The 19,896-nt window shown below is 34.7% G+C and overlaps 1 protein-coding gene and 1 pseudogene across 2 annotated transcripts; both read right to left on the bottom strand.

Annotated features, from left to right (window-relative positions):
* Nucleotides 1–59: 59 nt before the first annotated feature.
* Nucleotides 60–7,950, bottom strand: LOC145773699 (uncharacterized; annotated as a pseudogene). Its single transcript, XR_014289980.1, has 7 exons — nt 7,505–7,950; nt 7,139–7,290; nt 4,693–4,774; nt 3,338–3,649; nt 2,193–2,364; nt 1,785–1,861; nt 60–1,210 (listed from the first exon to the last, which is right to left on the bottom strand). The product of XR_014289980.1 is annotated as an uncharacterized LOC145773699 (transcript).
* Nucleotides 7,951–9,162: 1,212 nt separating this feature from the next.
* LOC145774150 (uncharacterized) lies at nt 9,163–18,856 on the bottom strand. The gene is made up of 6 exons (XM_082585316.1): nt 18,377–18,856; nt 17,587–17,735; nt 14,421–14,833; nt 13,451–13,622; nt 12,267–12,343; nt 9,163–10,687 (listed from the first exon to the last, which is right to left on the bottom strand). Exons 1-6 carry the CDS (start codon nt 18,835–18,837, stop codon nt 10,556–10,558), a joined length of 1,404 nt encoding a protein of 467 aa, XP_082441442.1. The 5' UTR covers nt 18,838–18,856; the 3' UTR covers nt 9,163–10,555.
* Nucleotides 18,857–19,896: the final 1,040 nt, after the last annotated feature.

The raw sequence follows: 19,896 nt of genomic DNA on the forward strand, positions 1-19,896 counted from the left end.
TTTGCACCAGTAGAACATCTCATATCATTTAAGCAATACAGTACATTAAATCTGCGATCCAATACTTATATATTTGTTTATAATCAGGCAGATCTGCAATAACCAGCCTCATTTCACACATGACAAAACAGTCATAATACAAGTTGAGGCAAGACTAGAGAAGCCTAGACTAGAGTACCACCAAGCCAAACATAGGCTTATAATGTTTTCTTTAGATTCCTAAAATGTGAATTAAACGTCATAAAATCCGTCAGGTTTACTGGCTAGGTAACTTTTTTCTACATTAGTGCATTTGTTATTACATGATCAATTTTAACTTAAATACTAAACAGAAATTAAATGCAAAAGCACAAAAAGCTTTTTTAGCATCACAGTTTCGTGGCCACTCAAATAAATATCATATTTTACTTTTTATAAATGAACAAAAATTATGAGATGTACAATGGTGTTCTCTTTAAAGAAGGGTAACTTAACTCGACAACGGTATAACAAAAGTTTTACGTTCGTCTCCATTTACGCGAAATTATTTCTCCTCTTAAAAGCCCAGACAAAAAGGGCTTGTTTTGTTGAACAAGGTGAAAACAATTGTGCATACCAACAAAAAGCAAACAGTTTACCTCCTAATCAAGAAACACTAAATCTACAAGCACTTCATGTGTAAAAAAAAAATTACCCAAAAACAAACATGAACGTCATATGAGGAAACAATTGAGTAGTTTCACTTCATTACAAACAAAGAGTAGTTTCATCGTACATAATGAGCACAATTAGGCTTTTACTTGAATTTCATAGGTTTTTCTTGATATTTCGACATAAACAGTATATATATACCAGAGCATCAAACACAGCAACTCAGCCAAGCCAACAACAAATGCTGAGTAAAAAGATCTTGGTAATGGATAAAATGATTGAATTCTGGAGGAAAAATGCATCACTAGTGAGTAGTGTAGTAGAGCAGTGTAGGTACAATGCGTAAGACTAAGTCCCTGTCTGTAAAAGTAAAGAAGTCCCTAGTCTGTATAAGAACTGCCCATGAAACAATTTCACTCTTGTGGCTGAGAATTTTCGAAGCCAATCACTCTTTCGTGCCTTTAAGGAACCAGGAAAACAAGTCATAAGCTCTTCCAGGCTGAAAACTTGGAACTTCATGTCCAGCATTCCTCACAGTGGTGAAAGTAAGATGATCATAAACGTTTGTGTAGCCACCCACCTAAGTGCAGTAACAAGTTAAAGGAACAAAATGAACGTACCCACTTCAAGAGATCTGAATAAACTGAGTTATAATCAAAGGTTTATATAAATAAAAAGTTATTTTCAACTAAATAAAGTGAAAAAAAACTATTAAAAACTGTAAAAATTTTAACACAAACAAGCTCAAAGGTTTCCTCATGCTTCCATGCTACCGGGTTATAATTTTATATTGTGCACATACAAGAATGTTTTGTGGTAATATCAGTTCAAATTCCTTTGTACAATAGAACGTGTATAACTTCAGCAAACTGATGAGGTTGCAAATACAACATGTAGGTTGAGAATGAGAATGTAGTGTAATGCATTGGCAAAAAAATGCTAAAATCATCATTTGTAATTCAAAGAATGAATACAGAGTCAGTATAGATAGACCCTTCACGGTTTCATACAACCAATATACCATTTGCAGAAAATCAGTTCAGAACAATTTTTTCAAATCGGCATATTCTTCGAGTAAGATTTTTTAGTTACAACTCTTGACAATAAGGCTAATTAATTGACATCGAATACTTTCAAGTTATAAAGTGACTTACTTGACCTCTAGAATCTATCCACGGATGCCATGGTTCAAGCATTTTCATAGGCAACATTTGAATCCATTGACGAGTTCCTATAAAAACACTCCAAACTGTAAAATTTATAGACCTACTGGTTAATCAAAGCAAAAATAAACATATGATATTGCTGACCAAAGTGTTGCGCATAGAATGCGAAATCTCATCAGTGCGCTGGTTGCAGTAGTTAGGATTACCGAAACTTCTGCCTCATGAACATGAAGAAGAAGTCGCAAAAACTTTGTTGAGGAATTTTGCAGAAGTTGTTACTATGGAAACCATACCTCTTTAGAAGCATACAATTGATATTGCATGAAATTTTAGCAAACGTTCTGTAGAAAATGAGAAACAAACAAAAACGGCATTAAGCAATGCTGTCCATGTTACCTGCTGTACCAAGAACACAGTCCACATCACCAGAATAAATTAAGATCTGCAACTTTTCAGGAAAAAGAATGTTTGTATATATGGGTAACATGGAAGTCATGCCATCCTTTTCATGGTAGTTTAAAGTCGTAGCGCAATTAATCCAACTGTTTTTTTCTGCATGTATAGGTTGCTATAACAACAAGTAATTTGAGCATTAATTCGAATCATGTTGTGCATTTATGTTTAATTTTTCCCCAACCCTTCAGTCCTCTCATGTCGTATTTCGTTCAGTGTTTTAATATCAGACATATCTAGATACTTCAAAGTGTTTATATTTTCCTAAATTACCATATTAATTAGACCTTTCCTTTATTTTTTACATACTGTAGCGTTGATGTTATGCAAACACAAAGTAATTTTGATTTGTCCTAATTGGTAGCTAAAGAAACGACGTAGTTTTAATACGTAATTGAAAAAAACTAAAAACATACTAACATAACTTGGTTCTTTTTGCGTGTTTACCTTTGTACGAAAACAGAGAATTCGAGCATCAGAACGAATAGGCTACTAATATACAAATGTAGAAAATCTACCATTTATCAACTATGATTAATTTTTGTAAGACAAACATTGAGTACTAAATCTTTGCATTAAAACCGAAAATTGAAGAACTTTATGAGGAATATATAATATGCAAAATCAGTTTGGGATATGATCCTCCATTGGTGTTACACCAGATGCAAGTTTGAGTGTTCAGATGCAGCCGCTGGCACCATAATGTTTTAGAATCTAATTGCAGGCTATTCTAAAAAATTTTTCACGTAGTAGATTAAACATAGTTTGGAATGTTTCTGTCGTTCAGTACACAACTCATCTCTCACAGGGCAGTTAACATGTACTGTAATACATGATATATACTAATAATATACAGTACAATCATTCGCTTATTTGAAAATCAAATATTGAATCATCTCCATGTCAAAATTAGTTCCAACATCAATTTACAACAGACTGTTACAAAATCACTAGGTCTACATACAATTACGAAATTGATAGAAATACTAAAAAAATAGTGTCAAAAACAAAGTAAATGTAAAAATTGTGGTTTTTATTTTAGCTAAGTAGCTTTCCTCACACTAATTATTAAAAAATTCACAAACCACCTGAACTGAAAGATAATTCAAGTATTTTTGAATGAAATTGTGTTCACATGCATAATTAGAAGCATCTGACATTTTCGAGTTGGAACGAGCCAAATAGTTGAGTAAAGCTTTACCATTTGAATAACTGTATCTTTGATCGGATGGGCACACATCAGCATAAATGTCATACAAGTTGATGGGACCCATTTCTTTGATAGCTAATCGTTGATAAACTGCACATTTAAAAGGATCCAAGGTACGCTGCAGTGGAGGATCACTGGCAGCTAGGTTGCAGTATTGCCTCAATGCGTAATAAGTTGATGTTGAATCAAATTGTGATCAAAAGAACAATTAACGGCATCTGCAATAGCAGTACTTCCAACGGTTAAGGCATTACCTGCAAGGTTATAGTATTACCATACAAACATTCATAGTGTATTATTTGGCGTTCTTCCAAGCAAACAACACAGTAGCCTACTGATTGGTTACCAACCCAGTACATTTATTCATGCCAGCAGAAGTAAGTATATGATTTATCTATACCGGTACATGAATGAAGAGAAACATTAAAAAGTGATAAAAAAAAAGAACACTTTTGGTAAAATTAACTTAAAACATATATACGTCATTTAGACAAAAAAATGTTCACACTTTTACAAAATTTATGACAACTTGTTACCAACTAGTAAGCTGTGTAGTGTGTAAACCCAGACAGCAAAATCCGTCATTTTTACATTGATTCAACGTCAGTAGACATACAAATGACAGATCTGCTGTCTGGGAAACTTTGTAATTGCTCAAAATGACATGTAACTGATTGCTTTCATAAGTCACTCTATTCTAAGGCTAACACAGTAGAACTTGTAACAAAAAATTAAAACAGTGCTGAAAATTTTATTGTATTAAACCCTTTACTGGCAGCGACGACTTCCTGCAGTCATTTCAATACAATTTTTTTAGATGTTGTGTCTTTCAGTCAAACTAAAGAATAATACCAGCTTGGACTTTGAAATTTATCAGTTTCTTTGTTTTTATTATGTTCCCAAAATGGGACGTTGGCATCTAAAGGTAGGTCAAAAACAGAGTATTTTTCGCAAAGGATACGCCATCGAATAAAGTGTAATACGAAAGTTGTTTACTGGAGGCATGGTGTAAAAAAGCAAAACTTCAACGACAAAACACACGTTAAGTAAATCTACAAGGACTGTTTACAATGCTAAGCATGATTTGCTTTATTCTTTCTGGTATTCATTACTGCATATCTTGTGCATACGCTTTTCACATTTTGGACATCGCAATCTTGTGTTTTTCATGCACACTACACATCGTCCTTGTGAGTATGATACAACTATATGATTTACAGCGTCAAATCTCACGGTTGCGCTCGGAGGCGCAGTTGGTCCTCCTAAGCGGAGCCATGGCACTTCCATCTTTGCCAATGATCGTGCAATTTCGCTCCTAAATTGGAGATGGTTTTCACAGGACTTATTCACATGGTTGTAAAAGCGGAAAGCAGCCACAACTGATAAATTGACAATCTGGGCAAAAAGGTCACAGAGCCTACTGTGATGATAGGCCTACTCAACAATGCGTGCAAGCTGGTTGTGCCTTCCGACGAATTCACAAGATGTTATTGTTTCTGCCAGTCGGAAATCAGGTTGCCGCAATTCTAATATGAGCAATTGAGCATAAAGGTCGATTGAAAAGACTTCGCACGATCATACATTTTGAAACGCAATTGTAGTCCTTGATCTCCAGCAAACTTCATTTTATTTAAAAACGAAGCACTGTACATAATTTTTTGTATAATAAGCTTACCGTACGTTTATTCTTAAATGCTCGTATTTTTTATTTTTATTTTTTTGTATTGGTTGTAAGGTTCAGTCGTCCCTCATGGCTTCATCAACTGTGAGACCTCCAGTTGCTTTAGGTATGTAGATGCAACTGATTCTTTTAACTAATTCATCTATTTTAAACTGTTAGGTTTGGTGGCCGTGCTTAAATTTACTTTCATCGACGTATCCTTTAAATTTACATCGCATGCACGTTTTAAACTTCTTTGGTTTTGCTGCCGTTTCCTTTTGTTGATTTTATTCCCGTAAACTGTTGGTAACTTTATCATTGCTGTTGTTTTCCAACAAAGAAAAATAAATTGAATTGAAATGAACTTTAAAAAATAAAGGACTAAAGGTCATATCACTTGTCACAGTTTCTTTCTATCTCTTATCAGGAAAGAGACTAAGAAAGGTTCAATGACGTAGTTTAATGGGATATCACCGAAAGGCAGTCAATTAAATGTCGAATATTTCTACTGGTGAAATAATAATGAAAATTCTTGAAGGACTTTAACGAACGGCTTCTCAAATAACTCTAATTTCGAACACAATTTATATCAGCACCAATTCTCATCTACTTGTATTCAATTACTTCAACTCTCAATCAACAATAATCTCTGCACCTATTACCAATCCACAACTCATAACACAACTCTCATAATAAACTCATAATAATAATTCATCAATTTACACCACTATTTATAGCAGGTTGTTTGGTCTAGTAACTAAGAGAAGGTTACGTAATGTTACATCATAAGAACTCATTGTTCTGTCACGTTGCACTAAACGTAAACAAGCAAGTTTAAAGAAACTTCCAGATCTGCACGTAGCAGTAGAATGATCTGGAATTACGTCACATAATACAGATTTCGCAATCAAAGGTTACTACAGGACAATGACCGAAAATAACATATCGCATAAGAATTCCACCATTAAGACAGCACGCTCGGTCAAGATACAAGCAGCCCGTCGCGAGACCTCGCACATTGATTGTGGCATCACTGTTAGATATAGATTAGAGGGCGATTACAGGAATACCATGCTAGAAGTATTGCTGACGCGCTCTTCAAAACCCAGCTGTTTTTTGTTTTGTTTTATTATCTTTATCCTGCATTGCGGGAAAGCGGACTGGAGCGCTATGCATCGGTGTACGCCTTCAGACGTACACCTGACCCACGCTGCAGCCGACTGCAATGTCTGTTTCTGGTGGTTTACTCTACTTGTGACTTAAATTTGGTACTACCCATTACTCGAAATCGATCACTGGGTAGAGGCAATTATCGTAAAGTTTCTTGCCCAGAGAAACAACAGCAAGTGCGGGTGGCTGGAGTCGAACATGCAGGCTCTTGACTACGAGCCCAACGCGCTAACCACTCGGCCAGCTGGATAGCAAACATCTCACTATGTCAGAAAGCCGTAGCTTTTGTGTACCCTATGGTGCCAACGTTTCCATTTTGGGAACATACAGTAAATGCAACTGTGAGAAAAAGGCGTCAAAAAATTTGCAAACAAATCATATGGGAAACGATTTATTAGTTATAATGCAAAAAATTAAAACAAAATTTCCGAAAAAAGTTTGCAGGTGTTTAGTTGGAAAAAGCTTACTCGACAAATAAAAAGTCGATTTTTTAGTAAAATTAGTGCTCTTAAAAAGTACGATGTTTACACAAGTTATAACTTTTTATGCATACATTAGAAATATCATTCTTTCAGCAACAACATACAAAAAATATATAATACGGATAAAAATTAGAATATGTGACTTTAATCTCATGTTCTCATAATGGGAACATTGGCGCGTAAACGGTTAAGATCAACAGAACACAAACTTGAAATCTTACTAAAAAGGATAGCCTATTGTGTGCAGCTGTGCTATCCATGCCATCACAGCTCTATGTACAAAGTAGAGACCACGATTTCAAAGAGTTGTTTTGTTTGTAATCAGACACTTAATCGACAGCTGAGAAGAAAATCTATCAAAACAAACCACCAACCTATAATCATTCCTTTCAGGCTGATTGCATCATCTTTTGACGAAACCTGATGACTGTGCAATTGTGCATGATTAATGTGGGAATGTAGTGGCCAGCTTATGATTCTCCAGTCATCCAGAAATCATTGGATTTCAAGTGAGGATACCTGTATGACAAAACATATGAAATTAGTTCTCGAATCAACTAAGTGGTAGAATTTAAAGCAATAAAAAACTTAAACTGTAAAAAAAAAAACTCAAAAAACTACAACAAAACTTTGTTCATTTTCACAAGGCCGAAAGGTGCTTATTAATTATATATACTGTATTTATCAAACATGTACAAAAACAATCACAAATACTTGTTATAACAAAAAAAACAATCATACTACACTTACAAAGCGAAAAAACTTCAACAGAAAGTTCATGGAATCACTTGCTGTTCTTTCATCATTGTACTGAAACTTTTCATTTGTTTTTGAAAACCCAACACCAGCAGGAGCTTCAAGGAAAATCATATTTGCAATCTTGTTCCAGCTATATTCATTGATGCCCAATGTCATGTTGGGTTTCACATAAAATGGACCCATCTCTCCAAGGAAACCTCCTAATGATGAACATCCGGGACCTCCATTGAGCCACAAAACCAATGGGTCATTGGAAGAATCAGATTGAGATTCAACAAACCAATAAAACAAGCGAGTGTCATTGTCAGGATCAACATTGATATATCCAGAATATTGCTTGAAGTTTATAGGAGCATCAAGACCTGGCAAGTTAGTGATGATTTCACTAAGAGTACGGTTAGGCACAAAGCAAATAATCATTCCAATCGACAATAGAAAATTATGCATTGTGGATATTTGCAAGCCTAGGTTATCTGCGATTCTCACAATTCGTTAGCAAATCAAAATGTATAGTTTATATTTCACATGTTTCACAAATAAATATTTTAGTACAAAATGAGAACAGATTAGTACAAAAAAAATCATTGTGATAGAGGTAGGCCTAAAGATGTGTTTTTTCTTCATACACAATCATAGCATCTAGGATCAAATAAAAATCGAAAAACAGATGGTGCAAACAAAATCAAGACAAGTAACCAACATTGACTAGTAGTCATGGCGATCAGTAGAGTTCATCAAATATTAATATTTCTGTGGTAAAAGTACATGGCTGTGCATTTTCAAGTTTAATATAATATTTTGGATTGCAAACTAACAAGTCATCTTAATGTTTAGTCTCTTTCTATCATATACCACAGATATCTCATCTACTATTTTTATTTTATTGTAGTCTGCGTGGCTGAGTGGTAAGAACGTCTGCGCGATGTTCAGAAGGATGTCTGTTCGACACTGTTGTCTAGGCAAGACATTTAACGGCATGCCAAAATAGTAGGAGCAGCTGACTCCATGTCCCTTCGCTGTTCCCTGTTGCGTTGCATTCTGTAATCGAAGTGTAGCCTACTATTTGTTGTCGCAAAGGGTGGCAAGTAAAAAGCAAGATCATTACCTGATGAGAGATATTAGGTAAATACGTTTGTTGCATCATGGTTTAAATAACGTGGACTTCCACTTAGGTTAAACTAATCTGTACACCACTTGCTGTTGCAACCAAATCGCTTATGATATAAGGTGTTGCATGCAAGCCAAATCTGTAGTTAAAGAAATTGCCGTTCCATATAAATTTCCTTTTTATAAATACCACCCAATTCTATGTGCATTAATAAGTTAAGTAACAGTACATTATATAATATGCTATATTTAATTTCAAAAAACTGAACTGGCTAAGTCATGCGCTACCTAAGGTTTCTTGCTAGGTGGCCAAACAATCATCAGGCGCAGCATTAAAAAAAAAACATAACATAAAAAGTATGCAGAAAGAAGTTGAAATGCAACCAACTGATGGAAAACAATCAAGTAAAAGCGTATGTATATTAGCCCTGCTATAGCTGCATTGAGCACTTTCTTGCATTTGCTACAATATACTCTTGGAATATGCTATTTAACATATGCTGCATACAACAAAGAAATTTTTGTTTGATATAAACTTCATCTTTAATTGACGTCTTCAAACGAAGGGGAAAAACTCTTCCCCAAATAGTTATACACAATTAGCAGTAAAATAAATCCGGTTTGCTTATCACGGTATTTATACTAAGGGTTACAAAATTTGATGAATTTAAAAATTCCATTAACAAAGAATTGCACAATCTTTTAACTAAGTTTAGAATGTGTTAGTTGGTGATTCATTTGGATTGGTTCAACTCAGCAAATGCACAAAAATTTATGAAATAGATATAGACAACCAGTATGGTAAGCCTACACTAAAATATATACAACACTTGAGTACACAACAAAAGTGGTACTACAACAATTTATCGAACGACAGTTTATCGAACGACTATTGATCGAACGACAGTTAATCAAAACGACAGTTTATCGAACAACAATTAATTGAACGACGGTTAATCGAAACAACTGTTTATCAAAACGACTGTTCATCGAACAAAAATTAATCAAACGACTAACCCTAACCCTAGATAAAATTTGTTTCAGGAAATTTGTCGTCGGATAAACTGTCGTTTTGATAAACAGTCGGTTCGATTAACCGTTGTTTCAATGAATTGTCGTTAGATGAACTGTCTTTCGATAAACTGTCGTTCGATTAACTGTCGTTCGATAAATTGTCGTTCGATAAATTGTCGCGTCACGAATAAAAGTATAGTTAGGTAAAATATGAGCATAAAATAATAAGGCAATTGTATTTCCACAGAAAAAAACATTAATCAAGAAAGTTGTGTGCGCTTTTAGCAACTTTTACTTTACATCTACAATACTGCTTTAATTAAGACTAAAATCAAGGTAATAAACTAGTTTACTCTATATATACATAACAACAATTGTTTTCTGGATTGTTTAGCAACCGTCGACAATACACTGAAGGTATGAATTTTATATATGTATCCATTAAAATCTAAACATCTACATAACGAAAGTCGACAATACATTTGGCTTTGTGACCGTGCCAGCTATGAGACAAACGCCTTACTTCCCAAACGCTTACATGTGCGTGGTTTAAACCCTTCAAGACTTTGCAACTTCTTCCCGTTCATTTATAATATGTGCTAGTATGTCAAATACTGTCAATGGTAGTAGGCTGCCTCTCTCATCTCAGACAAGTTAATGACAAAAATCAAAATCATGTGATAAAGATTAATAGGCTATGAATAATATATTAAAATGTGTGCTGTTGTACAGAACTGATTTCAACGCACACTTATACATAGGCTACTCGGCAGCCTATGTTCCATAATGCAGATAACAGAAAATCACATTATTATGACCAAAACATTCGAGCTAAAAAAACAAAACAGATTTTAATATGATTGTTAAGCTAGCTTATAAACCTTAATCCATTCATACAATTGTTCTATTTTTTGCTTTTAAGGAACCTGGAAAACATGTCATAAGCTCTTCCAGGCTGAAAACTTGGAACTTGATGACCAGCATTCCTCACAGTGGTGAAAGTGAGATGATCATAAACTTCTGTGTAGCCACCGACCTAAGTCACAAGTAAATTTTAACAATCAAGAGAAGGCAAATGAGCTACATAAAATGAAGAATACATTTGCTATAATAATTAAATAACCGTGCAAGCATCTGATTTTATATTGCCAGCAACAAGGATGGATTAGATGTAATTGAAAATTTGCTGTTATTTTGCAGTGGTATATACGGTATAAAAAATTTTGCAAGCAACTCGTGTTGATTGGCTGTGTGTCAAGCAAACATTTGTTTGAACGATGCAAGTGAGACTGTCCATTACCTTTTTGCTTAGAGCAAATCACTTTGTCTTGGCAAAACACCAGCAATCAGATACACAAATAATAGTTTACGTTTCTTGCTTTCCCGTCCCCATAAAGTGAAATATTTACTGCTACTGTATTGAAATAAACCTCCAGTCAAGTAAACCTATTGCTCCGAGGTAGCCTTTTTTGCCACACTAATCTAGGGTGGTAAGAGAAAATATCCTCGACGTTAGAGGTTCATATAACTTGTGTTCATTTTAGGTAAACTTTACTGTATTAATTTTCATTTAAATCTTACATTACAGGATGCAATTTGTCTGTCACACTACAAGTGTCCACAGTCAAGGCTACAAACTTTTATGCTGTATTACAAGCTTGCTCTCAATAAGAAATTTTTACTTGTAAAAACTAATTTTACCATGCTTCATGATGCTTGTATAATATTATATAGCCAATAAAATCGCAGCATTTTGTTAATAAAAAAGTGACCCTTTCTAGTGGGGCGGATAACCAAAAGCGACTGTACCGTAGTTTTGCATCCTCTGACGTAAAATGTTGTATGTGCACAGTTTGCTAAACACCAGTACCAAGTGGCAAACAGAAATTGAACTAGACGGATTACAGTCAATCTGACACCATTGACACTAAATCTCATGAGTTTCATTTAAATTTTAATTCAAGGTTGCAACTCCTAGCAACCATTTATTATCAAATGAGTTGGTCCCAAAGTTATTTACATCCTTAAAGGGTGGGGAAACCCAAATTAACTTTTTGCGAGTTTTTTGTTTCAGCGTGATGTCATTGTGTACAACATGCGTTTTAGCAAAAAAAAATCCAAATTTTGTTGCCCTCGTCTCGCTAAGGCCGCTTTTGTTTGATACCCGTTTGCGAGGTCTCGCGCGCATCAAGCTGTGAATTTGTTTGCTGTGACGTCACAAGGTACATATAGTTGTGGCCAAAAGTTTAAGACCATTTTTGCATTACTTCAAAATACTGCATCAGATATTGTTTCAGTTGCATCATCTTTATGCATCATCTTATATCTGATGCTGTATTTTAAAGTAATGCAAAAATCGTCATAAATCAAGTTTGGTCTTAAACTTTTGGCCACAACTATTTGTACCTTGCGACGTCACAGCGAACAAATTCACAGCTTGATGCGCGTGAGACCTTGCATACGGTTATCAAACAAAAGCGGCCTTAGCAAGACGAGGGCAACAAAATTTGGATTTTTTTTTTGCTATAACGCCGCATGTTGTACACAATGACATCACGCTGAACAAAAAACTCGCAAAAGTTAATTTGGGTTTCCCCGCTCTTTAAGTTACTTACTTGGCCCCTCGAATCCATCCATGGATACCAAGGCTGAATGAGTTTCATATTGATCATTTGGATCCATCGACGAGTTCCTAGTCCAAAAGTAATGTGTTTGTAAACAATCCCACACAGAAATGAAATTAAATAGACTGCAAATGATTACTTCATGGGTTGGTAATGTTAAATAATGACTCAGCCAACCATAAGTTAATATGATTAGAATGTTTTCATTGCTTCAGATTGATACCAAGTTAACATGCAATGCAACCTAACATCACCAAAAAAATATATATTACATGTAGGCTACGAGCCAGTGGTTCTCAACTTTCCTTACCTGATAGTCCCATTTTTGCTTCCTTAAAATAACACAGAGTAGGCTACCCTAGCAATTTTTAAAACAAGAAAAATGTAAAAACAATGACTGTACCAATGTACCATACATTAATAGCTAGTCGTTTATAATTATGCAAATGATCACTAGTCACCAGAGCGTTAATTTTTGAGATGTGGGTTCGAGTCTCTTCCAAATAGTCGTCTGAGACTTTCTTTTGATATCTTATTATATTTTCTTATGTTTTTCTAATATTTTCTTATATTTTCTAATATTTGCTTTTGATATTGTGTAACAGATATTGCTTTTAGTGTCAAACGCAGAGCTCTGAGAAGTAACTTAGAAATATAAAACAAAGAAAAATGCAAACTGCTGTATTTGTCAGAACAATTAGTCCACCTAATTTGCTAGTCAATGAATTAAAAAGGTGTTGTACAAGCCCCATGAAATTTCTTCACAGACTCCAGTAGATCTGCGGACCTCAGTTTGAAAACCATTGACATAAGCAAATAAATAATTACAAAAATAGTCATGTTGTACAATGCACCTAATGCGACAATGCAATCACCGATGCAACACCACAGATTACAGAAAGCAGCAAAGGGGCATTGAGTCGGGTAAAGGTTTTTGTTTTATTTCAATGCAAACGAGTATAATATGGTAATCAATTTCATAGATAACACAACCCTAAGAAAATCCTTTGCACACCAATAAAGTAACCAACATTTAAATCTCAATTATCATCGGCTTTCAGAGAGAAGTCATTTTAAAATTTACTTCAAAAATGAGTAAACAGAGATATCTGCTCGGTGAACAAATCAGTTAGTTTTGGCAGCAAACAAAAACATGTTAAACAATCATATAATACCTGTGGTGCTAATGACTGTATCCACGTCACCAGAATAAATTAAAATTTTCAACTTTTCTGGAAAAATAATGTTTGTGTATATTGGCAACATGGTGGTCATGTCATCAGAACTTTTATAATTTAAAGTTGTGGAACAATCTACCCATTTAGTCTTCTCAGCAAATATAGCATTCTACAAAAATATAATTCACAATAAGTAAATAACAATATTAATATATATGTTTTATATAGTACTGTGTTCATCACAGAGTTCAGTAGCTCTCTCGCGGTAGTCCTGTACAAGCACAGCCAAATACAATGTGACTTTAAACCCGATGCTTTGCTGAGTGTCAAGCGGAAATAAGATTTAGCACCACTTTTAAAACAGACAGGGTATCAAATCCACATCTACCAATTCAGAAACAAAGGTAATTACAAAGCCTACTAGTTTCTAAATGTAAATAGAATCCCATTAGTACAACCACATTAACTCTTGGATACTGTTGTAATAATTGAGTGATTACAAATGCCTTAACTCTGAGAAACTATTACAAGTTATTGTTAAAAAGTAATTTTTACCCTTTTGAAGATAGAAAAACTTGGCATCAAAATCTAATCTCTTAGTTAATTGATTGATTGAATCTTTATACTACGGCAGAGAAAGCTTCTTTGAGAGCTTAATCCTGGCAGTTTTGCAAACTTGTAGAGGTTTTGAACCACTAACCAGTCACTGAGATGGACAGAGTGTTGTTGTTGAAGGGTTTCTGCGTATTATTCCATCCACTAACTGCTGCTGAATGGAGAGTAGCCCTTGGAAGGTGTTGTTCAAGTGCGCACCCCAAAAATCGAACCAGCACTGCTTGATCTTGAAGTATCTTTGTTCACAAACCCAAGCGCTTAACCATTAACTGACTTGTGCATGTGTTTAGTCACACCTTTTAGCTTAATTGTTAAGCAAAATGACAAAAAATGCATAAATTAAAGATATCACCTGTACTGCAGGATCATTCAAATATCTTTGTATAAAATTCCCTTGACATGGATAATAAGGAGAATTGATGTTCATTTGCTCTAAAGCCATTCTTGCATATGTAGACATTTCTGAGTTGGAGCGAGCCAAATACTTAAGCAAAGCTTCACCATTTGAATAACTGTATCTTTGATCAGATGGGCACACATCAGCATAAATGTCATACATGTTAATAGGACCACTTTCTTTAGCAGCTTTTTGTTGATAAGTCGCACATTTCTTAGGATTTAACTTGCGGTGCAGTGGAGGATCTCTGACAGTTAAATTGCAGTATTGTTTCAACCCGGCATATGTTGGTATTGATATTAATTGATGGTCAAAATAACAATCAAATCTGGCTCCAAAATCAATGGTTCCAAGAGTTAAAGCATTCCCTGAAATTTTTTACAAAGACTATATATATATAAAAATATGAATAATTTTAACACCACTTTCTTGATAACATGATACGTTCTGCTAGTGTGAACTAAGCTAAATTATCACAACAACGTATCATGTTATTGAAATAAATGCCTGGTGAATAGACTCATTCAATTTTTATCACTTTTTCAGTAGACTTTACAACTCCAGTTTTCATGTTGTGACACCACTTCTGATTTTAAAGAAAAGTTTGACTTATTACCAAGCATAAATTTATTTAGTTATGTGATTCCTGTAAATGAGAAAACATTCATAGAAGCAACAGGAAACTTTATGGCGAAGGTACTTAGTATCATGCCATAGACAAGAAACATCAACAACCTATTTCCTTTTTTAATTTGCTTAATTCATATCAAAGGCAGGCAAGACACAACAATAACACAGGGTTGAGCATTACAACAGTATATTACATATTTACAATAGTACAACATTCAAACGTTTTCGACTTAACTTAAGTCCTCATCAGGAATCTGTAAATATTTATAAACTACAATGAATTTCACTTCTTGACAGTGACTACCGTAACTAACTAACTAAAAGGATAGAGAAACACGCAACGATTAAAAGCAATAGAGTGGAAAACATACAGACAGACGAAAAAATTACATTAAGAAAAGGCAAATGCATGACTAAGTTACAAAGTTGACTAAGTTGATAACGAAACTGATTCCATCGGGCAGTAACCGCGGTAAATTATACGGCTTGGTAAAAGTGCACAAGGAAGGTAACCCTCTTCGGCCTGTTGTTTCTATGATAGGCTCTCCGGAATATGAACTGGCAAAATTCATAGATAGCACGATCAAACCGTACATTCCAAATTCGTATATGCTTAACTCCACAAATCATTTTTTAGAAAAACTAAAAGATTATTCTCCGTCTTCTGGACAGATGATGGTCAGTTTTGATGTTAAATCTCTGCTTATGAACGTACCTTTGAAAGAGACTGTTAACATCATTGCTGACTACATTTATGCGGAAACAAAACCAACTCAATTACCTTTCAAGCGTGACGTATTTGTCAAGTTAATGAATTTAGCTACCGAAGGCATATTTATGTATAAAAACCAAATGTTTAAACAAATTGATGGTGTGGCCATGGGATCTCCATTGGGCCCTACTATTGCTAATTTTTTTCTGGCACATTTGGAAACAAAATTATTTGAAAAGCATCTAGCATTTCACCCGAAGTTGTTCTTACGTTACATTGATGACATTTTTGCAGTACATTTAATAAAGAGACCTCATGTGAAACCTTTTTAGATATGCTTAACTCTCAACATAAAAACATTAAATTTACAATCGAAAAAGCACGTGAAACCCTTCTTTTTTTGGACATAGAAATTAAAATTAATGCCACTGGATTTGATACTTGGGTTTGGCGCAAACCAACTCATACTGGTTTGTTTCTGAATTTTGATGCATTATGCCCATTGAAATGGAAATCTGGTTTGATCATGTGCCTATTAGCTCGGGCTAAAATGATTTGCTGCAATGATGCTCTTTTTAATATTGAAACAGAGAAATTAAAACAAATGTTCTATAATAATGGTTATCCAAAATTCTACTTTGAGAAAATATTGAATCGCTTTATCTCTGAGAATTCCAACCAAAAAGAAAAGGCTGAAAATGAGTTAAACGTGAAGCATTGCTTGTTCATTCCGTTTGTGGGAAAAGAATCCAAAACGTTTGCTCGTAAAATCGGACAGTTTATGAAAAATAAATTTGATGTGGACGTTTTTCCTATTTATAAAACATTTAAAATTAGTTCTATTTTCAACTAATGTCCCAGACGCCTTCGTCTCTCTGCTCAAATGTCGTTTACAGTTTTACATGTCCGTGAGATTCGGCATTGACGTACATCGGTATGTCCACCAGACATTTGACCACGAGAGTACGGGAGCATCTGAACTTTAGAGACTTAAAGAAAAGTACCATCAAAGACCATATCATGGATTGCTCTTTTTGCACAGATCGAAAATTCTCTATTGACTCATTTAAAATTTTACGCAAAGGCAAATCCCAATTTGACACAAAAATTCAGGAAGCACTTTTAATCAAACGCTACAACCCAAATTTAAACAAACAATTATTTGCGGGTGGCGCCTCTATTCTCCTCAACATTTATTAGTTGTATCACCTACCCCGTGGTGCAAATTTCTTTGTAACTTAGTCATGCAGTTGCCTTTTCTTAATGTAATTTTTTCGTCTGTCTGTATGTTTTCCACTCTATTGCTTTTAATCATTGCGTGTTTCTCTATGCTTTTAGTTAGTTGTTTAGTTAGTTAGTTACGGTAGTCACTGTCAAGAAGTGAAATTCATTGTAGTTTATAAATATTGGCAGATTCCTGATGAGGACTTAAGTTAAGTCGAAAACGTTTGAATGTTGAACTATTGTAAATATGTAATATACTGTTGTAATGCTCAACCCTGTGTTATTGTTGTGTCTTGCCTGCCTTTGGTATAAAAAAGCAAACTCTCTCCCGAAACTATAGTTCATATCAGTAGTTCGAAAATTTAAGACAAAAGTAATTTCATTTCAGAAGCCTGTGAATCTGTGAAATTCAATTATTATTAGCCTATAGACTCCAAAAATACTCTAGAACATAAGTGACAACCCTAATACAGTTTTATGATGTAACAAGTTAAAGATTCTTTGCATTGCATTTTTCTGAAATTTTTGAAAAGAAACAAACTATTTGTTTCCAACCTATCATTAATCCTTTCAGATTGATTGCATCATCTTTTGATGAAACCTGATGATTGTGCTTGATTATCTTGGCAGCTAATGTGGGAATGTAGTGGCCAGCATATGATTCTCCTGTTATCCAGAAATCATTGGATTTCAAGTGAGGATACCTTTTAAAAAATAATCAAAATATGATATAGTGAAGGGAGCGACATGTTAACTAGACTGAGCACTCATTAGTACAGCAAGCAATTTGCAATTTTCTAACCATAACGGCACAGCATCTACGCTAGCCAATTAGGCCATCCAATCAACTAAATGTTTCTCAGTAGGTGATTGTTGCAAGAATGGACAGCCATAAACACCGTGTTTCGCCAATGAGGCTAGGCTTGCCAATAACACACCACTAATTCTGCCACAGAGAATTGAACACCGCATTTACCAGTCAATTTAACTCTTAACCTTGTGAAAAGATCAAGATCAAGTAACCAACATCAGTAACCAAGATCCAACAAAACCAGCAAGCGCCAAGGGAGGACATCGTGGAGAGGGGGTATTCTTCCTGGCTATCAGCACAAAGCTTAGCACTCACTAGTACCACAAATAATTTTGATTCTATTGAACTTTGCCTAGTTTTATAAAATACATTAACAAGGCAACATGCATATGAACAAATATTAAATATAGTAGACTAACTCAATAATAATAATCATACTAGAACTTGCTTAAAATAAATGAAAAGTTTCAAATAATGAAGCTAAAACATAAACAAAATGAAGAACAAATACAATAGTCAACAACTTTTACGTACAGTTTAAAAAACTTTAAAAGAAATTTCATGGAATCACTGGCTGTCCTTTCATCATTATATTGAATCTTTTTGCTTGTTTTTGAAAATCCAACACCAGCAGGAGCTTCAAGGAAAATCATATTTGCAATCTTGTTCCAGCTATATTCATTGATGCCCAATGTCATGTTGGGTTTCACATAAAATGGACCCAACTCTCCAAGGAAACCTCCTAATGATGAACATCCGGGACCTCCATTGAGCCACAAAACCAATGGGTCATTGAAAGGATCAGATTGAGATTCAACAAACCAATAAAACAAGCGAGTGTCATTTTCAGGATCAACACTGATATATCCAGAATATTGCTTGAAATTTATGGGAGTTTCGAGACCTGGCAAGTTAGTGATGACTTCACCGAGTGCATGATTTTGTGCAAAACAAAAAAACAGGCCAATAGTAAGCAGCACCCTACACCTTATCATAATTTCCAAGCTAATTCTAATTTCTTTGAGCTGTTCAACATAAACAAACACCAGTTATTTATGTTAATAAACCATTCATTATAATAAGCTAAATGTGATACCGTACCGTAATCTATTTAATACAAACCTTAGAATGTTTAACTGAGTGATACATAGTAAGCTCTGATATCTTTCTAAGCTCTGCTGTAGGCAGCTATATCACCTACCTTCTCTTGACTGTAAATGTGATAGGTTAGTCAGAAACAAACCCAGCTTGTCTACCCACTCAAATCATAATTTGCTAACACTAAAATGAGAAAACGAAATGTTTATGCTTGATCAAACGGTTTGTTTGCCTTTTTTCAAATTGCAAAATGCGTGATGGAATTCCGTTCCTCGGAAGCTAAGTATTTCAGCTTACTTCCTGTTATGTTAATTTAATTCACTAGTGCTTTTTCTTTATCTCATGTTATGTTGTTATTGCTTATGTTCAGCAATTTGGTCAGAAATATAAACTAAATAACACCTTATCCCAACTCTGCATGCTCTACTAATCAATCACCATTGCCTCAGGCCTTTAGCTTCCGTTGTTGTTTAATGCTGCAATGTAGCACTGTTGTTCAAGCATTACTGTTAACATTACAATACACTACATTACTTCAACATCGGTAAGCATGGAAATGAGGTCATGCCCAGCATGAGAGCTGCTGTTTACTTCGTCACAGGCTGCTGATTTTGTGATCAGCTGATACGATGAGTTATCGCTCAAGCCTCAAAAAGGCAACTAGCCAATATTTTCTCATTACATTGACTGATTACACGTTTGCAGGTGTTGAATATTATAAAAGAAGCGGATTTTGCCAGCTGTACCTAAAAATGCGGATGACTCATGTCTGTGACTTATTCTGGCAATGCAAAAAGTGTCACAAGCTTCTGAGCTTCAAACAAAGGTTATTCAGCATGCGAATGTTCATGGAAGGAAACAGGCTACAGCAATTTGTTAAATCTGTTCTCCATGAAATGGTACAGTAGAATTCGCCTATAGTGACTTTGGCTATAGTGACACTTCGCCTATAGTGA

The sequence above is a fragment of the Aplidium turbinatum genome, chromosome 7 (genome assembly GCF_918807975.1).
Source record: "Aplidium turbinatum chromosome 7, kaAplTurb1.1, whole genome shotgun sequence".
NCBI classification, from domain to species: Eukaryota; Metazoa; Chordata; class Ascidiacea; order Aplousobranchia; family Polyclinidae; genus Aplidium; species Aplidium turbinatum.